General features: G+C 39.1%; 1 protein-coding gene and 1 long non-coding RNA gene across 6 annotated transcripts in view; both read left to right on the plus strand.

Annotated features, from left to right (window-relative positions):
- The window catches only part of ephb2b (eph receptor B2b), a 137,591-nt gene extending 135,949 nt beyond the window's left edge, over positions 1-1,642 (plus strand). For all 4 annotated transcript variants that reach the window (XM_077572863.1, XM_077572865.1, XM_077572864.1 and 1 more), the window contains exon 16: positions 516-1,642. In XM_077572863.1, the coding sequence (XP_077428989.1) occupies positions 516-624 (109 nt within the window). In that variant the 3' untranslated portion in view covers positions 625-1,642. The remainder of the gene's footprint in view (positions 1-515) is intronic.
- A 6,419-nt stretch (positions 1,643-8,061) lies between these two features.
- Positions 8,062-15,504, plus strand: LOC144056842 (uncharacterized). 2 transcript variants are annotated; one of them, XR_013295123.1, is made up of 3 exons: positions 8,062-8,187; positions 10,247-10,353; positions 15,383-15,504. It is a non-coding gene; the product is annotated as an uncharacterized LOC144056842 (long non-coding RNA). The 2 variants fall into 2 exon arrangements; XR_013295124.1 differs by lacking the exon at positions 8,062-8,187 and adding an exon at positions 9,663-9,821.
- The last annotated feature ends 1,359 nt before the right edge of the window (positions 15,505-16,863 follow it).

Below are 16,863 nucleotides of genomic sequence, written 5' to 3' on the forward strand. Positions count from 1 at the left end.
GTTGGTTCCATGTTTTTATAGCAATACAACACAATATTTGGTGGGACTTGCGAAATCAGTCAAAACCCAGTAAAACAGCCGGGAGCGAAGGAGGTTGCTTCAGTGAAAATGGCTGGGTGTGAATGAGTTAATACAAATTTGGTCGCATCTTTTAGTTCATTGATAAAGTAATTTCATAGTAATTCATAAAATCATTTGAAGTTAAAATTAAAAAGGTGTACTTTACTGTAAAAATGAGTGCCACTAGACAGCATTAGCTTCTTATGTTGGACATTTTTTTCTTTTCGGATCAATGACTTGGAGTTCTCCAAGTGACAAGACGGGCATAAAATAAGGGCTTTAATCGTTAAACAAAATGTGTTCCGCTAAAGTTAATGCACTGATTTCGACACCCCTGCGCAAAACACTTAATGGATTGACCTACATATGTTTGTCATAACGTACGGAGTCAAGTTCTGCTCGTGGGTTTTTCTTGTGCGGTCCGTCCTGATTGTATGGTTTTGTCACCGTCACAGTGACATCCTGCGGGTGGGCGTGACATTAGCGGGCCATCAGAAGAAGATCCTCAACAGCGTCCAGATGATGCGAGCCCAGATGAACCAGATCCAGTCAGTGGAGGTCTGACCTTCCCCCGAGCAGAGCAGCGGTCCGGGGAGGGCCAGCCGGGGCGCTCCGGGGGGGCACTGCCCCCCCAACCCCCGGCGGGCGCCGAGGACGGAGTGGATGCTTGTTGGTGTGACCTCACCCCTTCCTCCGCACTTTCCCTTCCTTCTTCCTCCCCCCCCCCCTCCTCACCATCCATCCACAGAGTCCTGGAATTCAGAACCACGGGAACCAGCAACACTTATTTTTCTTCTTCTGCCGCTTTTCATTGATGCTTTTGGTTTGTTGTCATCATTTTGTAAAGAATTTTGTAAGGAAAAAAAAAAAAGATGAAAAATGAAAGGAGTTTATGAACATTTAAAAGACAATATGAGGTTGGTTGTACACAAAATGAGAAGGTGAGCTACCCTTTAAAAGGGCAAGATACAAAAATAAAATAAAACAAGGATCCTGTCTATCCCAGAAGACGGGCGCCGAGGACGTAGGAACCATCAAATGGACCTTTTGGCACAGACTGACGTCAGGAAAATCTCAAGAAAAGGGAAAAAAAAAAAAAATCCTTCATTTTTTTTTTCAATATGGTGTGAAATGTGTTGAAGAATCCCAGCATAGACAACATTGTTCTTACCTCGCTCCCTAGTGGACATATCAAGGACCACATCATAGGGCTGACTCACTTGACCCAACCAAGCTTCTTCCCCTTCCTCCCGCGTCGCAAAGCATGCTGGGTAAGCTGACTCAGATGCGCGGCGGACCTCCATCCATCCATCTTCTTCCAGTTGCCACACACACACACACACACACACGAATAGACTTTACAATCAGGCGGATGCAACGTGTTCTATTTCTGCAGTTTACAATTTGTGTATGCATATGATTGAATTGTTCTGATTTTATTTTGAGGTTTTTGTTCTGCAAAGAGTTGAGAGAGAAAGAGAGAGAGAGAAAAAAAAATGCTTGGGATCTTCCATCGGTGCTTTGAGTTGAGTAGGAAAAGCTGCACAATCATGTAGATAAACAACCACCCCTTAAACCCTCACCTCGGAGAAGATATTTTTTGCTTCTATGTTTTGAACTGTTGTCAGTGTTGTTGTCGCGGCGGGAGAACATGGCGTCCGAAAACGCCGCTTTATCTCTTCCCAGGTGGAAAGTGTCAGGACTGCAAATATCTAGCCTGGATCCATCATCGTCTAGTCTGGTTCCTCTTCCGGACCCCGCTACAGTGAACCCAACCCTCAAAACCCCCCACACACATTGGAAGCGGTCCGTACCGATTTTTCACATCTTTTTTTTTTATTCCTTTTGTGAGAAACGCAACACATGACGAGGAAAAAAAGTGTGTGCTTGATCTTCATACAGTGTGTGATGTGCAGGCACTCTCGTCACATTCACAGTAAACACAACCATAAATATTTGTGATCGTAAATATTGAACAGGTCTAACATGTTTGAGCACCAAACTTCCACTTCCTGGACACCTGGATTTGGCCTTTTCATACATTCTTCACTTAAAATGTTAAAACAAATAAATAATACTAAAGATAATGGGGCCCTGGAAAAGAGCTTTGAGGCACTCCCAACTTGTGTGTAGCTTCCAATTAAGTGTGAATTAAATAATATTTTAAAATTTCAACTTTTATTGTTTGAAACGTCAACACATAAATTTCAAGTAATTACTTTAAAAACATTTTTTTTTTCTCTCTTTATGGAAATGTAGCTGAATTTTGGGGAAAATCCTCATAAATAATTCAACATTCTTGTGACTTTAAATTAATTTAATTTCATTTACAATTTATATGCCACACCACAGGATAATTGCTCAGGATAATCTTTTATTTTCTTTTTTTCATTTGTATTTATTTTCTTAGAGAGATCCATTAATTGGTCTGTTGACTTTGATTCAAAGAAGGGGGAAAAAAATTCAAATTCAGCCCACTTATCAGTATGTGTGTACCACACTTGAGTTGTCAGTGTAACAAGGAAGCCATTTTCATTTTCCAATTATGTTTACAGGCCAGTGGATCCTGGTTGCATTTCATCTGAAGGATTAAGTGTTGACCGCATGAAGTATTTGTATTTGATTTAACACGGGAAAAAAAAAGTGAGAGAGAGCGAGAAAAAAAGAGCGAGAGAGCCCGTGGTAGCAGTTTAAGCAGAGCAATAATCGCACGAGAGATGCTGCATTCCTGTCAACATTTTTTTTGAACACTGTGAAAAATGTTTCATCACAAATGTAGTCAAAGTAAGTTGGACATTTAAAAAAAAAAATTATATTAAGTATTTATATTTCATCCAGCACAAAAATGGTTTTAGTGCCTCCTGAAATTTGGAATTTAAACTTGGATAGCCTCAGACCTCCAACCCTCAACAAACCACATTTTGTATTCATTTTTTCCCTGGAAATACTTTTTTTTTTTAAATACTGAATATACTGGGGCCCTGTAAAGGAGCCCTGAGGTATTCCTAATTTTGATGCAGCTTCTGATTAAATGTGTGGCTCCAAGACTATTTTCCTCAGTCATGGCTACATATTTTCCCTCAATTTCTAGATAAACTATGCATTTACAATTTTAATGAGAGCCCTCGGACTGGAGGTGTTATTGTGAAAGTGCTGCTCTAGTTTGAAAATGTTTTGATTGCACAGTAAGGGCTCAATGTTTTTTCTGCTGCTCAGCCTTTAAATGGTAATTCTGTGGCCCAAAACCAATTCCTACTCAAAGCAAAGTTGTTTTTTAAAAAAATCGAAGCCTAAGAAATTGAGGCCCCGGCAAGGAGCCTTGAGGTACACCCATTTTTTTTTGTGCAGATTCCAATTAAAAGTGTGGAAGCCCCCCCACCTCCAGTCATGGCCCACATTTTTCTTGGTCCACACCCTGGCCCTCCACCAAATAGTTTTCAAGTAACCGTGCTTTTAAATATCGGATCCTAAACAAAAGGGCCATGGGAAGTTGAGCCTTGAGCTATGCCCAAATTTGGTACAGATTCTGTAAAAAAACAACTTAATAATACATTTAAAAAAAAAAAAAAGGTGCTCCTCAAAGACTTTTTTTTTAAGTCATGGCCCCACATTTTCATTCATTTTTGTATGAATTATACATTGACATTTTTAAGGGCAACTTCAAGGCAGGAGAGGTTTTTTTCAGTTGCACAGCCAGACTCATGAAAGCTTCTTTTTTTCAATCATGTTTTCTGCTGCTTGCCTTTCCATCCATCCACAAAGCCGACTTGGTTTTAGCATAAGCAGGGGTTTTCAACATGAGACTACTTTTTTTCTATCTTTCTTTTCTTTCTATCTTTCTTTTCTTTCTATCTTTCTTATTTGCTAGTTTAATTTCTGCCGCTTGCCTGTTTCATTGGGTCCGCCCCTCCAAAATGTCAAGTTGGTCTTAAGCAACCCTGGTCATTTTAAAAATCTAAATATACTGTAAGTAAATGGGGCCCCAGGAAGGAGCCATGAGGTACGCCCAATTTTGGTGCGGATTTCGTTGTGACTAAATTGTATTTTTTTTTTTTCATTTCTCCATCAACACTATATTTACAAGTTTTAAGAAGGATGTGGCAGTTTTAAAAATCAGTTTGATTGAAAGTTTGCTTGCTTTTTTTTTTTTTTTTTTTTTTACATGGCCTCATAATTTCCTTTATTTCTCTGTGAATATTACATTTACAGTTCAAACCCTTGTGTAGTTTGAAAGCGCGTCTGATTGCAGCCAGACTCATGAAGGAAGGCCTCCCTTTTTTTCTGCTGCTCAACCTTTTACAAACACTTTACATTGGCGACTACGGTTTACTGTGAATCAATTATGGAACCAAAAACTTGACACAAAAGTCCTCCTCTGCTCACAGGAGCTGACACAGTTTGAAGCCGAGAGAACCTGCCGTCAAATGTCAAAAGGACTCGCGCGGTGCGCTAAAGCACCAGAGCACCCTCTGCTGCCGCCGTGGTCACGTGCAGCCTCAAAGCGTCCACGTTACCCTGTGCTTCCCCCAATTCTGACCCCCACCTTGACCCCTGCCACTCTAGATGTCGGTCGGTGCGGGCGGGGGGTCCGCGTGCGCCCCGTTTAAGCTCGTCGCCGGTTCAGAAGGCGACGGGCGGCCGATGCGGGACATGTTGTATGTCTGTATAAATGTATATTGACTGTAACCCTGTGAATGATGTAACAAGTTCATTATTTGTAATATTGTCATTGGTTTATTTTCTAAAAATAGAAAAGCTCAACTTGATTCTCCTCAATAAAAAATAAGATCTGTTATTAAAAAAAAACAGTTGTATTTATTTTAAACTAAACTGTAAATTTTTTTGTTGTTTTTACATGGATTCTAATGTTAATAATAAATTTAGAATATGTCAAATAAAATACATTGTCATGTAAATATTGCAACATTGTGACATTAGGCCTTGCATAACAACTAAGTACTGTAAATGCGAATTGTAAATAATATTGACTAATGGTATATTTTTTTAATATTGACAATATTAAAACAATGCAACAACACATACATCATATTTACGTGTGTTAATACTAAAACTTAATACTTTTTGAAAAGTGGCTTAATCTTTCAAATGCAAATGTAAATTAAAGAAAATCAAATTATAAAGGAAAAGTAAATGATAATAAGAGTAAATATAATATGTAAAATATAACATTTATAAAAGTAATTTATAATATGTTAAATATTATCTAATACTGTTTTGCGAAATGAGACATTTTTCTTTTCATTTTCATCTGGAAGAATTTGAATTTTTTTCCCTCTATCACTTCTCAACATAAACTGAACAATAATTATATACACAACAATATTAGACATTGATATGACTTTCACAATTATACCATCCGCATGCATAACGTTCAAGTAGCTTAGACTAAAATATAAATGGGTAAATATTTCAGCAGCGTTTTTTGTTTGTTTTAAAATACACTTAAATGTAAACTAAATAATATTGTTTGTTTTTGCAACATTTAAAATATTGCAATAATCTGAACAAAGGCTGGCCAGTACATAACATGACATATTTTAAAATAAATCATGACACTTTTAATCAATAGTGTTATTTTCTGATAAGGAACTTCATTTAAAAATAAAACAATTTCAATGTAAATTGTACATAAAGCAGTTTTGTATATTTCCAAATTACTCCAATTTTGTTGACCATCAATTGACAAGTTAAGGAATATGATGAATACAATTTAATTATACATGCGCATTTTACATTCATTTTAAATTTCAACACATTCTGCAAAATGTCAAAGAAAAATTTTACAAAATTAAAATAATCATAACCAGTGAGTCATTTTGAATGAGCTATTATTGCACATTCACATATTTGAAAATACTTCTCAATCTGCAAATCCTCAGAATAATTTAACCTTATTGTAGCTTTAAATGTAAAAATGTCAAACATTGTGCAAAATCCGCTTGCAAACACACAACTCTGCAGATGCTGCTTTTTGTGTGTGTGTGTGTGTGTGTGTGTGTGTGCTCCTGTCACGAGTTATCCGAATGGCAGACCTTTTGTGGAGCAAGTGTGTACGAGCTGGAGATGTTTCAACCTCATTAGCGACTGGCGGCGTGAAAGGCCCGAGACCTCGGCGTGACCCGGAGAAAGAGCGGCGCTTGTGCTAAAAGGTTTAGCCCTGTTTGCCCCCTCAACTGTAACTTTCAATCAAAGGCACAAAACCTGCAGGCCGCTCGCTGAGATGTCATTTCAACATCGTTTACACCCTCAAACGGGAACGGGGTGCAATTTGCCACATCTTTTACCTCCTCCGGCGGCCATAATGAAGAAAATATGATGCAATGAACAGATGTTAATTATTATTTTGGGGATAAATGTTTATTGACTTTTTACAAGAGTCCTTCTTGACTGTGGCTTTGTTTCTTTTTCGTTATTATTCTTAAAGCAAGTAAATTGCCATTTTAATGGCTTTTTATGATTTTTTTTTAAGGCTGTCCTATGCAATATGCAAAAAAAAAAAAAAACTCATAAACTTTGCAAGGTGATTATTGTGGTGAAAATATACATTTGCTAAGAGTTAGTATCGCTTAGAAAAATGACATTTGTTAGGTATGTTTATCATTCATGCTAGGGATTGATGTCACACTCACAAATATTTGCACATATTTCTTGGAATCCCTAAATAATATATTTAAATAAATTAAAAAAGTATACCATAGTCTCAGGGTATATATTTTGTATTCATGTGATTTCCACATTTTGTGTCAGTGCCGAGCAATCAAATATAGAGTGTAACCATGTGACATGTTACCACACAATCTTGTAAGTTGTCTCGTTAAATGGGGTAAGATGTCACACTGAATTTGACAACTAAATAAACACACATTTATTACTGTTCTCTCTTCTTCTTCTTTTTTATCGAAGTCAGGCACAGAAAATGTTTAGCATTGAAATTTGGTAGAGATTTCTATTATGTGTAGACCCACAAAAAAAAGTATTTAAAAAAAAATCATGCTTGAAAAGACCCAGCAATTCTGCCATTTTGGCTTGAGGGTCTTTTTACCTGTTTCCAGGAAGCCTTTCAAAAATCCTCCTCCAGCTTTAGTCTGATTGCCACCGAAATTTTTATTTTTACTTGGCAACATTTGGCCGGCATGAGTCGAACCACAAAAAAAAGGCCGTATATGGCCCACATGCTGTAGGTTCTCCGCCCCTCCCAAAAATATATGTTTGTCTTGTACTAGCAGAATGCCGCAGCTGTTGTGATGGTTTACCAGCACAGTCATTACATGTGCTAACATCTGCTGAGCATCTGGAGTGTGCCGCCACGTCGGCCCCGAGCTGCAAACTCACTAATGAAGACTTTATCACTTGCCATTAAAACTTGAAAAGTCTCTCCTGTACATCATAAAGAAAACGTATGATGCTAATGAGGTCCCATACCAGAATGCTGCCTTGAAAAGAAAACATGATGCTCATCTAGACATGATTTATTTTATTTTATTTTATTTTATTTTATTTTATTTTATTATTCATTGTATTTTATTTTATTTTATTTTATTTTATTTTATTTTATTTTAGTTTAGTTTTTTATTTTTTATTTTATTATTTATTTTATTTTTTTATTTTTTTTTATTTTTAATTTTATTTTAATTTTTTTTTATTGTCTGTCCTTTCCAAAATGCATGGCTGGATGGATCGTATAAGTGGTGTCAGCCTGAGAGTAGTTTCTAATATTTGCTTCCTTCTAATGATAACTAAAATATCAAGCACCTCATTGTGTACCCTAGGACCTCTGCCAAGGCAGGTCAAAGCTACTTTACGCACTAAATTAATGTTTGAATGTTTTTTTTAGCTACCCACATTCATGCTTAGTTGTGTTGGAGATTCTTGTGTTGTCCATTTTGTTGAGCAAATTTCGCCACCTAGTGGTTTGGAAGGTCTTAGCAACAGAAGAAGAAGAAAAAAAAGGCAGCCTGAAGAGGCCGCGGTGGACATTAAGGCCAACGTGCAAGAGGCAAGTTGAGTTCACGTTGAGTAGGGCGACCTACCAAATGGGTCACAAGTGTCACAAGTCATCATCGTCATCAGGTCGCACTTCCAAACATGATGGAAAATGGATTCCGGGTAATTTGAAGCAAAGTACATGCTTACTGATTTAGATGTACTTAACTGAATATTAACTGAATTTTTAAAATGTACTTAAAATGTATTTAATGTTCGATGCATCTTCACTAGTCTTAACGTGGTATTTTGATGAACACTGTGTTTGTGGAATATGAATTAAGCGTCAAAATCCACCCATTTTTATCCATTCCGGGGCGGCCATTTTGCTATGGCATCGCAGCTGCTCAGGGCTCAGGTAACGACCAATCACGGCTCAGATTGTGAATGTCACATGACCAAACTCAGAAAAGGTTTTGGAGACATCCACTAATTGGGCTTTTGCTGAATTTGACTGCAAGGGTGGAAAATGTTGAAATAATCTGCCCTATTTTTGGCATGTGTGTACCCCGTCCACATGAATTAAGGACGTTATTGTGCTGCTCTCTTCATTTGGGCGTCTCATGAAAAAAGAATCAAGCAGCAGGATGAACATTTTCACCATGATGAAGAGCGACAAAGACTCGCAGCAACTGCTTTTAGAGTCCTAGATCCCCTTTTGGCTCCTCCCCACGTCTTAATTTCCTTCCAGTTGACTTATGAACAACATTGTGAAACCACACCCTGGTTTCAGGTTCAACTCGCTTTCGACCCGCAGGGGAGACAGAAAAAGCGCATCTAAGATGCATGACATTTATAGCAAATTAGTTCTACAACAGCAGATGAAATAGCACTCATTAATTTATCATGCTAACCAAATGAGTGTTTTAAAATTGTTTGGCTGGGTTTGCTGCCACTTTACAACTTGAATGGATCTCGCACGCCCTCTAGTGGTCCAAACGCGACGCTTCGCCTGCCATTTGATGCCCAAAATGCTGTTCACTCGGTGAATAATGTCCACTTTTGAATATAAATATGGATTTAAATGTTTGATTATTGTACTGTTTTTACGGTAATAGTACTGGTCAATTTTGTTTTTGACCAGGTCTTCATCTGCTGGTGAACTTTAAAGACACTTGCAGCCTTATTTTAACGTTCACTGAAAAGAAAAGGGGAAAAAAAGAAGGAAAACACACAAAAAAGACAATTTTTGGGTAGCCTCAAAGGGTCGAAGGAGACTTGGTGCAATTTGTTTCATAATAATAATAATAATAATAACTTTTATAGGTTTTATATTTTTATGCAGTGCATATATTCATATCTTCCTTTTCCATGCAAGTTCAATCATTATTTTTATATCCTTCTTAAAATGTACATTGTACAATGTACATTTTTTAAGTCAAGTTTCCTACTTTGCCTAACAATATAAGACGAGAGGTGACTGGATCAAAAGAACAAACATAAGCGATAAATATGTATGTAACAACAATAAAATTAAATCTTTTTCAGTATATCAACATTAATTATAATTTATTTATTTATTTATTTATTTTAAGACAACAAAAATTCTAATCACACAGCGAAGAGTAACGAGGTCTTTGAACGGCCACATGGGGGCAGTGTCGTCATGTGTTATTCTCCGACGGAGAAGGTCCTCCTTGAAGGTCTCCTATTTCCTGCACAAATAACTTCCTTTTGGAGCAACCACGTTTTCCCAACATCAACAAACATCGCATGCACTCAAGTGCCAGTGGATGAAATTTATGGACCTGGCGGCGGTGAGCACACAAATATCATCTATTATCTCCTCTCTGACGCTCTGCAGGAATATTTGATGTGCCCTGCGCTGTCCCAACACATTATTAAGTCTGAGTGCAGAAGGGAAAGGCCAAAGTTTACCATCGGTCAAGTGACATTAGGTGCCACTGTGAATGCTGAGATGATTGATTGGCGCCAACATGGCGGCCGCTTCCGCCCACCAGCACACGGGGGGAGCTTCTGTGAGGATGTATCGATGTCTAAAGGTCTTCTGTCTTGATTTTTGGAGCATTCAGCATCATTAAGTAGTCATTATGGCATCGATGGAAGCATCCACACCCCCAGAATCACAATGACACTGCCAGTCTGTTCTCCACAAACCAGGAAATAGCCTCTAGTATTTGACTTATGTCATTTGATTGAGACTTAATTGTGTCCCTCTCAGGTTGACCACTGGACATACAAGAGCCTTAGGAGTTCCTCGTCGTCCAAGTTGGAGGACTTACACGCTCTCTGCCTCCAAAGTTTGACCTTTAAGTCGCCTCTGACATGGTGAGTTCATCTTTTTTTTATTTTTTTTATTTACCAAATAATTGATCATGATATAGAGCTGTTGGTTGATCCAGATCCCAACTTTGACAACTTAGCCTACAATGTATTTTAATTCCACGTTTTGTGGTGAAAAAAAATGCGTCTTGTTTATTTGAGGGAACCTACTTCCTGGTTCGTGTAAATTATGGCCAGCGCCATTTTGATTCTCAGAGGTGTGCACATCTCATTGAAAATGCAGATTAAGGTCGTAGTAGAAGGACACACCCTGTCAGTTAACACTTTTGGCGTGTCTAACGCGCACACGATCCTCCATAAACATGTCAACATCCCCCATCCAGTGGCCCATGACCTCAGGGCCTTGCGACCTACAAGGTCATGTGACATATCATCACATAGTAAATATATTTACAGCTCGTTAAGATGTATCGCCTGCACTCTATCTATCTATCTATCTATCTATCTATCTATCTATCTATCTATCTATCTATCTATCTATCTATCACATTAAAACAGATTTATCCACGACAAAAAAAACATAATTTGTAATCTGAACGTGTTTTTTTTTCAGTCGGTCATCTTTTGGCGAGGCCGTCAGATGTGTATGACGCGTGTGTGTGTGTGTGTGTTCACGCGCTCGGCATGTCTTTACAGGTCTTCCCGACGTGTTGCTAACAGGAAGTGTTCTGTGACAGTCACAATTGCTTCCCAGCATGCGTGTTAATGGGGCGGGTGCGCCGCGAGGTAGCCGAACGCTACCTTATACCCGTTGTGCTCACATGGCTCCTATCACCTTGGCAACCGTCTCACACTCGGTGTGACTTTGCAGAGTGTCCGACCGGCGCCCCCTTGTGGGGAAAACCGACCCATTCCCAACATCAGTCTTGGTGTGCCCCAGCTGAGTGCCCGCTGACCACGGACAAAAGAGGATGCAGGACTTGGGTTATTTTTATCTTGCTACCCAGCATGCTGTCTTCCCGCCCACTGACACACACACATACACACACATCTCAGAATGGAGCGGCTTGACCTCTGGAGTAGCCTAATGTTGCATTGAAGGAATATGAAAAGTATAGCAAATTTCAATCCCCATCTAGGAAACATGCAATGGAATTAGCCAAACTTCTAGAGAGAAATCTGTACACACATGATATGATAATCGGGCTCATAAGGTTACTCTGAGCAATTTTCGTATCGTGAAAATATACTGTTTTAGTCAAAGGTCTAACTTTAATATATATATATATATATATTTATCTCAAGTATAGCTTTGATCTAAAAAATATACATGTTTTTATTAGGGCAAAATTATTTTTATTTTTTTTAATCTTGAATATATTCAACTTATTTTCTCAAAAATATATTACTTTAATCAAAGAGTATTTTTGTTAAAAATGAATAACAGTTACTCTCAAAAATATACACTACGTTGAAACTATGTGACTTTAATCTTGAAAATGAATCACTAATATAATTTCTTTTTTTTTTTTAATATGTAACTTTTCATCTTGAAAAAATATACAACTTTAATCTTGAAAGTATATAATTAAAAAATACAAAAAAAGGTCTTGTTGAAAATATACATCGTTCTCCAAAATATACAACTAATGTAAAGAATTTTTTTTTTCCATTGAGGATATATGATATATTATATCTCAAATAGGCCCATAGTATACTTAAAAAAAAAACAAACATCTAAAATGATTTTAATCTCAAAAAGAAAAAACATTTCCATCTCAAAGTTTCCTTTTTTAGCTCCATAAAATAGATAAATATTTATTTTAAGGGACAAATGCATGCCTTTTCTGAGAAAAATACAGCTTTAATAATTAAAAATTAAATGAAGTTTTCTTGAAAATATAGTCTAATATAATCTTGATAAGATGCAACTTTTTGTCTCAAAAATTTACATTTTACGAAAAAAAGAAAAGAAAAGAAAAAGATGTGACTTGTAATCTCGAAAATATACAACTTTTGTTTGGAAAATGAAATTTTCCTTCCAGAAAATATCTGACTTTATTCTCTATAAAAACCTCAAAGTAATTATTGTTTTGTTTTCAGTGTGCCCTTCATCGCTTTCTTACTTTAATGAGTTGAGTGTTTGTTAAATATCGTGACACAAGCTAGACTCCCCTTTTCTGCAAGCTCACGTCAAAACAATGCAGACGTCGTTCCATCGTCCAGATGTTTCCGCTGACCTCTGGCTGAAGCCGCGGTGCCAATTCCCGAGCTGGTGATGCGAAAGTGACGGCGCCCGGCCCACCCCCACGCCGTCCTCGCCGATGAAACGCAACCGCCACGCATCCATCTCTTGTCCCGGGGAGGCATTCTGTCGCTTCAGCAAACCGGGCTGCCGAGGACAGCTGCTGTCTGAGGAGGCGTCCCGTCAATCACGGCGCCTCCCCCTGGCGGCTTGACAAGGTCGCCGGGCCCGGTGCGACATCAGCAGATTAGCGTCCGTATGGCACGCTCACCTCGCTGGCGCGTTTGTGCTGCGTTGGCTTGACGACAGAAGAGCACACGTGATTCGTAGAAACTCACGCCTGATGAGCCCGTTGTTCTTGGTTTTTTGCATGCGTCTGAACCGTGAAAGGACTTCAGAGGGCGCACGTGACACGTTCACAATGGCCCTGTAGGGATGGTGTTCGTTCAATGCGCAAAGGTGGCAAATCCAGGTCCAAAAAGTAAAAACCTGCTACAGTTTGGCTTTAGCCTCAGGTGCTAGTTAGCTAGCTCCATAGCTAGCTCTCATGGTGCTCGTTTACCTGCTAGGGAGTGAAGTAAATATTCTGTTTCAATTTAATTATAACTGTTTTGATTTAGTTATAACTATTTAGAATTGGACAAAATTGCTTTGATTTACTCAGTATAGTTTTGTGTGAGAATTCAAATGATGTGAGGGGGTTGATTTTCTCTTTGTTCTCTCCTGAGAACATATGGTGGGGGCAAGCGAAAGTGTAAATTAGACCCCTTTGTTTATAAGACGGCTCCTCAGAGTCTCTCTCTCAGTCTCTTCTGTAAACAACGTCAACCCTTATCTGATTATCTGTGTTCCATCATTTGACTACAAGCGGGAAGAAAAGAAGGAGGTACCATGTGACTCTGGGAGGGACTTTTGTAGGACAAAGGATATTACCCACAAGCGGAGCGGGAAACGTCACAGTTGAGAATCAAAGATGGTGCGGGTGGCGGCCAATCTCATCTGTCCACAAATTTGTGTAATAAAATCCTTAGGTAATGCCTGAATTCACTGTTCTCATTGTATGTTTTGATAATCAACATCACGAACACGGAAGAGTAAGTATTCATCTTACTACAGGAGCTGGTTAGCTAGCTATCTAGCTAGCACCAGCGGCTAACGCCAAACTGTGGCAGGGTTTTGAGTTTCTGGACCAAGATTCGCCACCTCTGTAACTGTCTTTCGGAATTGTAGCCCAAAAGCTGTTCATCGGACCTTAACACATTTTCAGTATGTGCATTGGAGCTTTTATGTTACTACTGGTATTACCTTACCGACCATGTCTTCCTAAATAGTGCAGCAGAGCAATCCAGCTCCTCCTCTGAACCCAAAAAACCCTTGTCAAGAGCACCCAACCATCTCATTTGGTCTGGCAGTTGGGAAGGCGCGAGACGGCACTTGATAAGTCGGGGCGAAGGCTTACTAGGACAGGCCACGTGTCTTCAAGTGGCAGACAACGTGACTGTCAAAAAGCTGGAACACAAATGGACTTTTTGGACCATTTTCATTGGACAGTAGGTTTACGTCGTGTCTGACTTGAACTGATTTTACGCAAGAAAACCTGCATTTTTGTACATACCATACAAACAAACTTGTCTTTCCTCGAAGGGATTGGAAACAGAGCGAAGTTTAATTTCTGTACTGGGGAAAATCATTGCTTGAGGAAAGAGTTAGTGAAAAGCAATAACATGTGCCGGCAGCCAAGTAAGTTAACTGGCGTGAATTTGTAGTTTTCCACCCCATTTGTCTTTGTATGCTTTGTCAATGCCAAGTGTGATTTACTAAAGATCAGAGATCGGAAGTAAGAAAGTAAAAATATTTTGTTTCTTAAGTACTTTTTTTCAGTACTACTACTTTCCTGGTTATTTATTTTTTAGATTACTTTTTACTTTTATCCATTACATTTCAACACATGTATCTGTACATTTTACTTGATACATTTTCAAAACAAGGTCGTTACTTTTGTTTTTAAATGCATAAAAACAATTAAAATACTTGACCTGGAAGAAAAAGCAGCGGTCAATCTCTCCTGGCTCCGCCAATCATATGACGCGTGCAATTGGCGAGATTAAAACAACCTGTAAATATGAGGGCAATGCGCGCCGCCACATCAGAGGATAATTTGAATTTGATGTCAGAGAGTCAACTGGCCGATGTTTACCCATTTTTGTTCCATTAGCAAATATATTTCAAATTGACGTAGGAGGAAACATCCGGTAAAATTACCTGTACTTTATTACTTTTTCTTGAGTAATTATTTGAGTGAGTACTTTTACCAAAGTTGTTTTTTAGACAAGTAATTGTACTTTTACTCAAGTAGAGTATGTCAGTACTTTTCCCATCTCTCCTAAAGACACATTATTAAGGTTATGTGAAGCATACAAAAGGTTCATACAGTCAAAACAATCCCTGTCGAACTTTTGCGTTGGCATAACAACCGGACACCTGGGTATGTGGCCTTCACGTAATAAAAGGAAATTCAAACTGCGCCGCAAATTGCTGTTGTAAAATATAGCACCCTCCCTGACACACTAAGCTTGTCTGTCAGTCGAGATCACTTCCGCATACTTCCTTGATACCAATTGCTATTCTACTTTCCCATTCAGATTGGTGGCATCCTAAGCACAAAAACACAAACTACATACGTGAAGCATGAACCTCATAAAGTAATATTACAAATAGACAAGTCTCTTTACAAAAGGCACAGACGTCTGACGTCTGACTGACAGCTGAGTGGTCCGTGTGTGAGCAAAGCTGAGCTGTTAATTCTTTTAACATTGTCATCATTACCAGGGATGTGCGACGCTGCCCTCGCAGCACTCGCAGCACTCGCATCTCCGGACAAGCTGCCACTTCCGACAGACAAGCGTTGACAGGGTAACGACGACAGAACCGAAACCACGTGATCAAGTGACGGGCTTCGCTGACTTGTTTGTTGGCTTTGTAGGAATTCCGTATAGTTACCAATACAAAGTCATCTTCTTCCAGTCTGACTATTATGCATTCAGGCCTCATTTTTTCCTGACAAACCCGCTTAAGGTTGACTTCTTTTAGTAGATGCTCACCGTGAAGGTCATTGAAAGTTAGGGCTTAAAACAAGCGATTGTAAGAGGCTCCAATTTGTAATATTCACTCGAATCTGCCGTCACTGTTGCCTCAGGTCATCCTTATGATTATGGTTCTGTTCAAGGTGTTGGGATGGGGGGATTTTTGTTGAATTAGAGAGGACTGTTGAAAATCTCTCATCCTTCTGTACGTCCTTCAGAAGGATCAGTTTTAAGGCACAATTAGCTTAGCGTTAGCTAGCTGATATGACAGACGCTACAAGACACGGATAGGTTTAAAACTTTACCAAAAGCACAAATAAAATAAAAAACTGGGTTTTGCTGTTGGCCAGTGTACGGTGTGGGACCATTTAGGCTCAAATTAATTTAAACTAAAAATGAAAACCTTTCAATAGGTTGGCGCAACTTCATTAGCATGTATTGTACAGTACCGTACACACTGTTTTCAAATGTTTTAAATATCTTTTTACTATTTACCATTATAATCTAATTGGGTTTTTCATTTTTTTGGGACTCTGACATGTTTTTCAGCTAAAGTACAATTAGTAGCCCATTTGAATTGAATCGGGATTCGGTGTAATTCGATATGCAACTTTTTAAACTGATACTTTTATTGCAATTTATTTTGTGGACCCCAAGTTATAGCTCATGGAACCCGGGGAAACCCACTGACACAAATAACGGTTAATTGAAGACGAATGTGATGATTTTTGCTTGCTTCCGAGGCCCAAAAGTTTTAAAGAGTCGCACCTTCGAGTGGAAACAAAGTGTCCGATGTCGCTAAAACGGTCGCTCCCGGCCTTAGCGCTCATCCTCAGCAATCCCTCATCAAACAAGACCAGCCCCCTGTGGGGCAAGGTGCCCACAATCCCTAAATGTCACAGGACGGCTTAAAGAAACAGCTGCTGCTGCTGCCGCGTCTTCAACATGCCGCCTCCTCATTCCAGGAAGCGTCGAAAGGGGAAAAGTGACATTTGCGGCAGGCTCCTCTCAACGTCCTCTCCGGTCTGTTGCCACAATGTCCCCCCCCGCAACCTGCTGTGACCAGGAGACTATAGGACACACGTCAGCTTAGCAGGCCAAACGTCACGCTGCGTTTGACATTCATCAATAATGGATGGGTGGAGCTTAATTACAGCAGGCGAGAACTGTCACGCTGGGGTGGGACTAACCGCTGTGGGCTCGGCATTGACTCGGCCGCAACTGTTG

This window comes from Vanacampus margaritifer, chromosome 8 (assembly GCF_051991255.1).
Source record: "Vanacampus margaritifer isolate UIUO_Vmar chromosome 8, RoL_Vmar_1.0, whole genome shotgun sequence".
Classification (NCBI taxonomy): Eukaryota; Metazoa; Chordata; class Actinopteri; order Syngnathiformes; family Syngnathidae; genus Vanacampus; species Vanacampus margaritifer.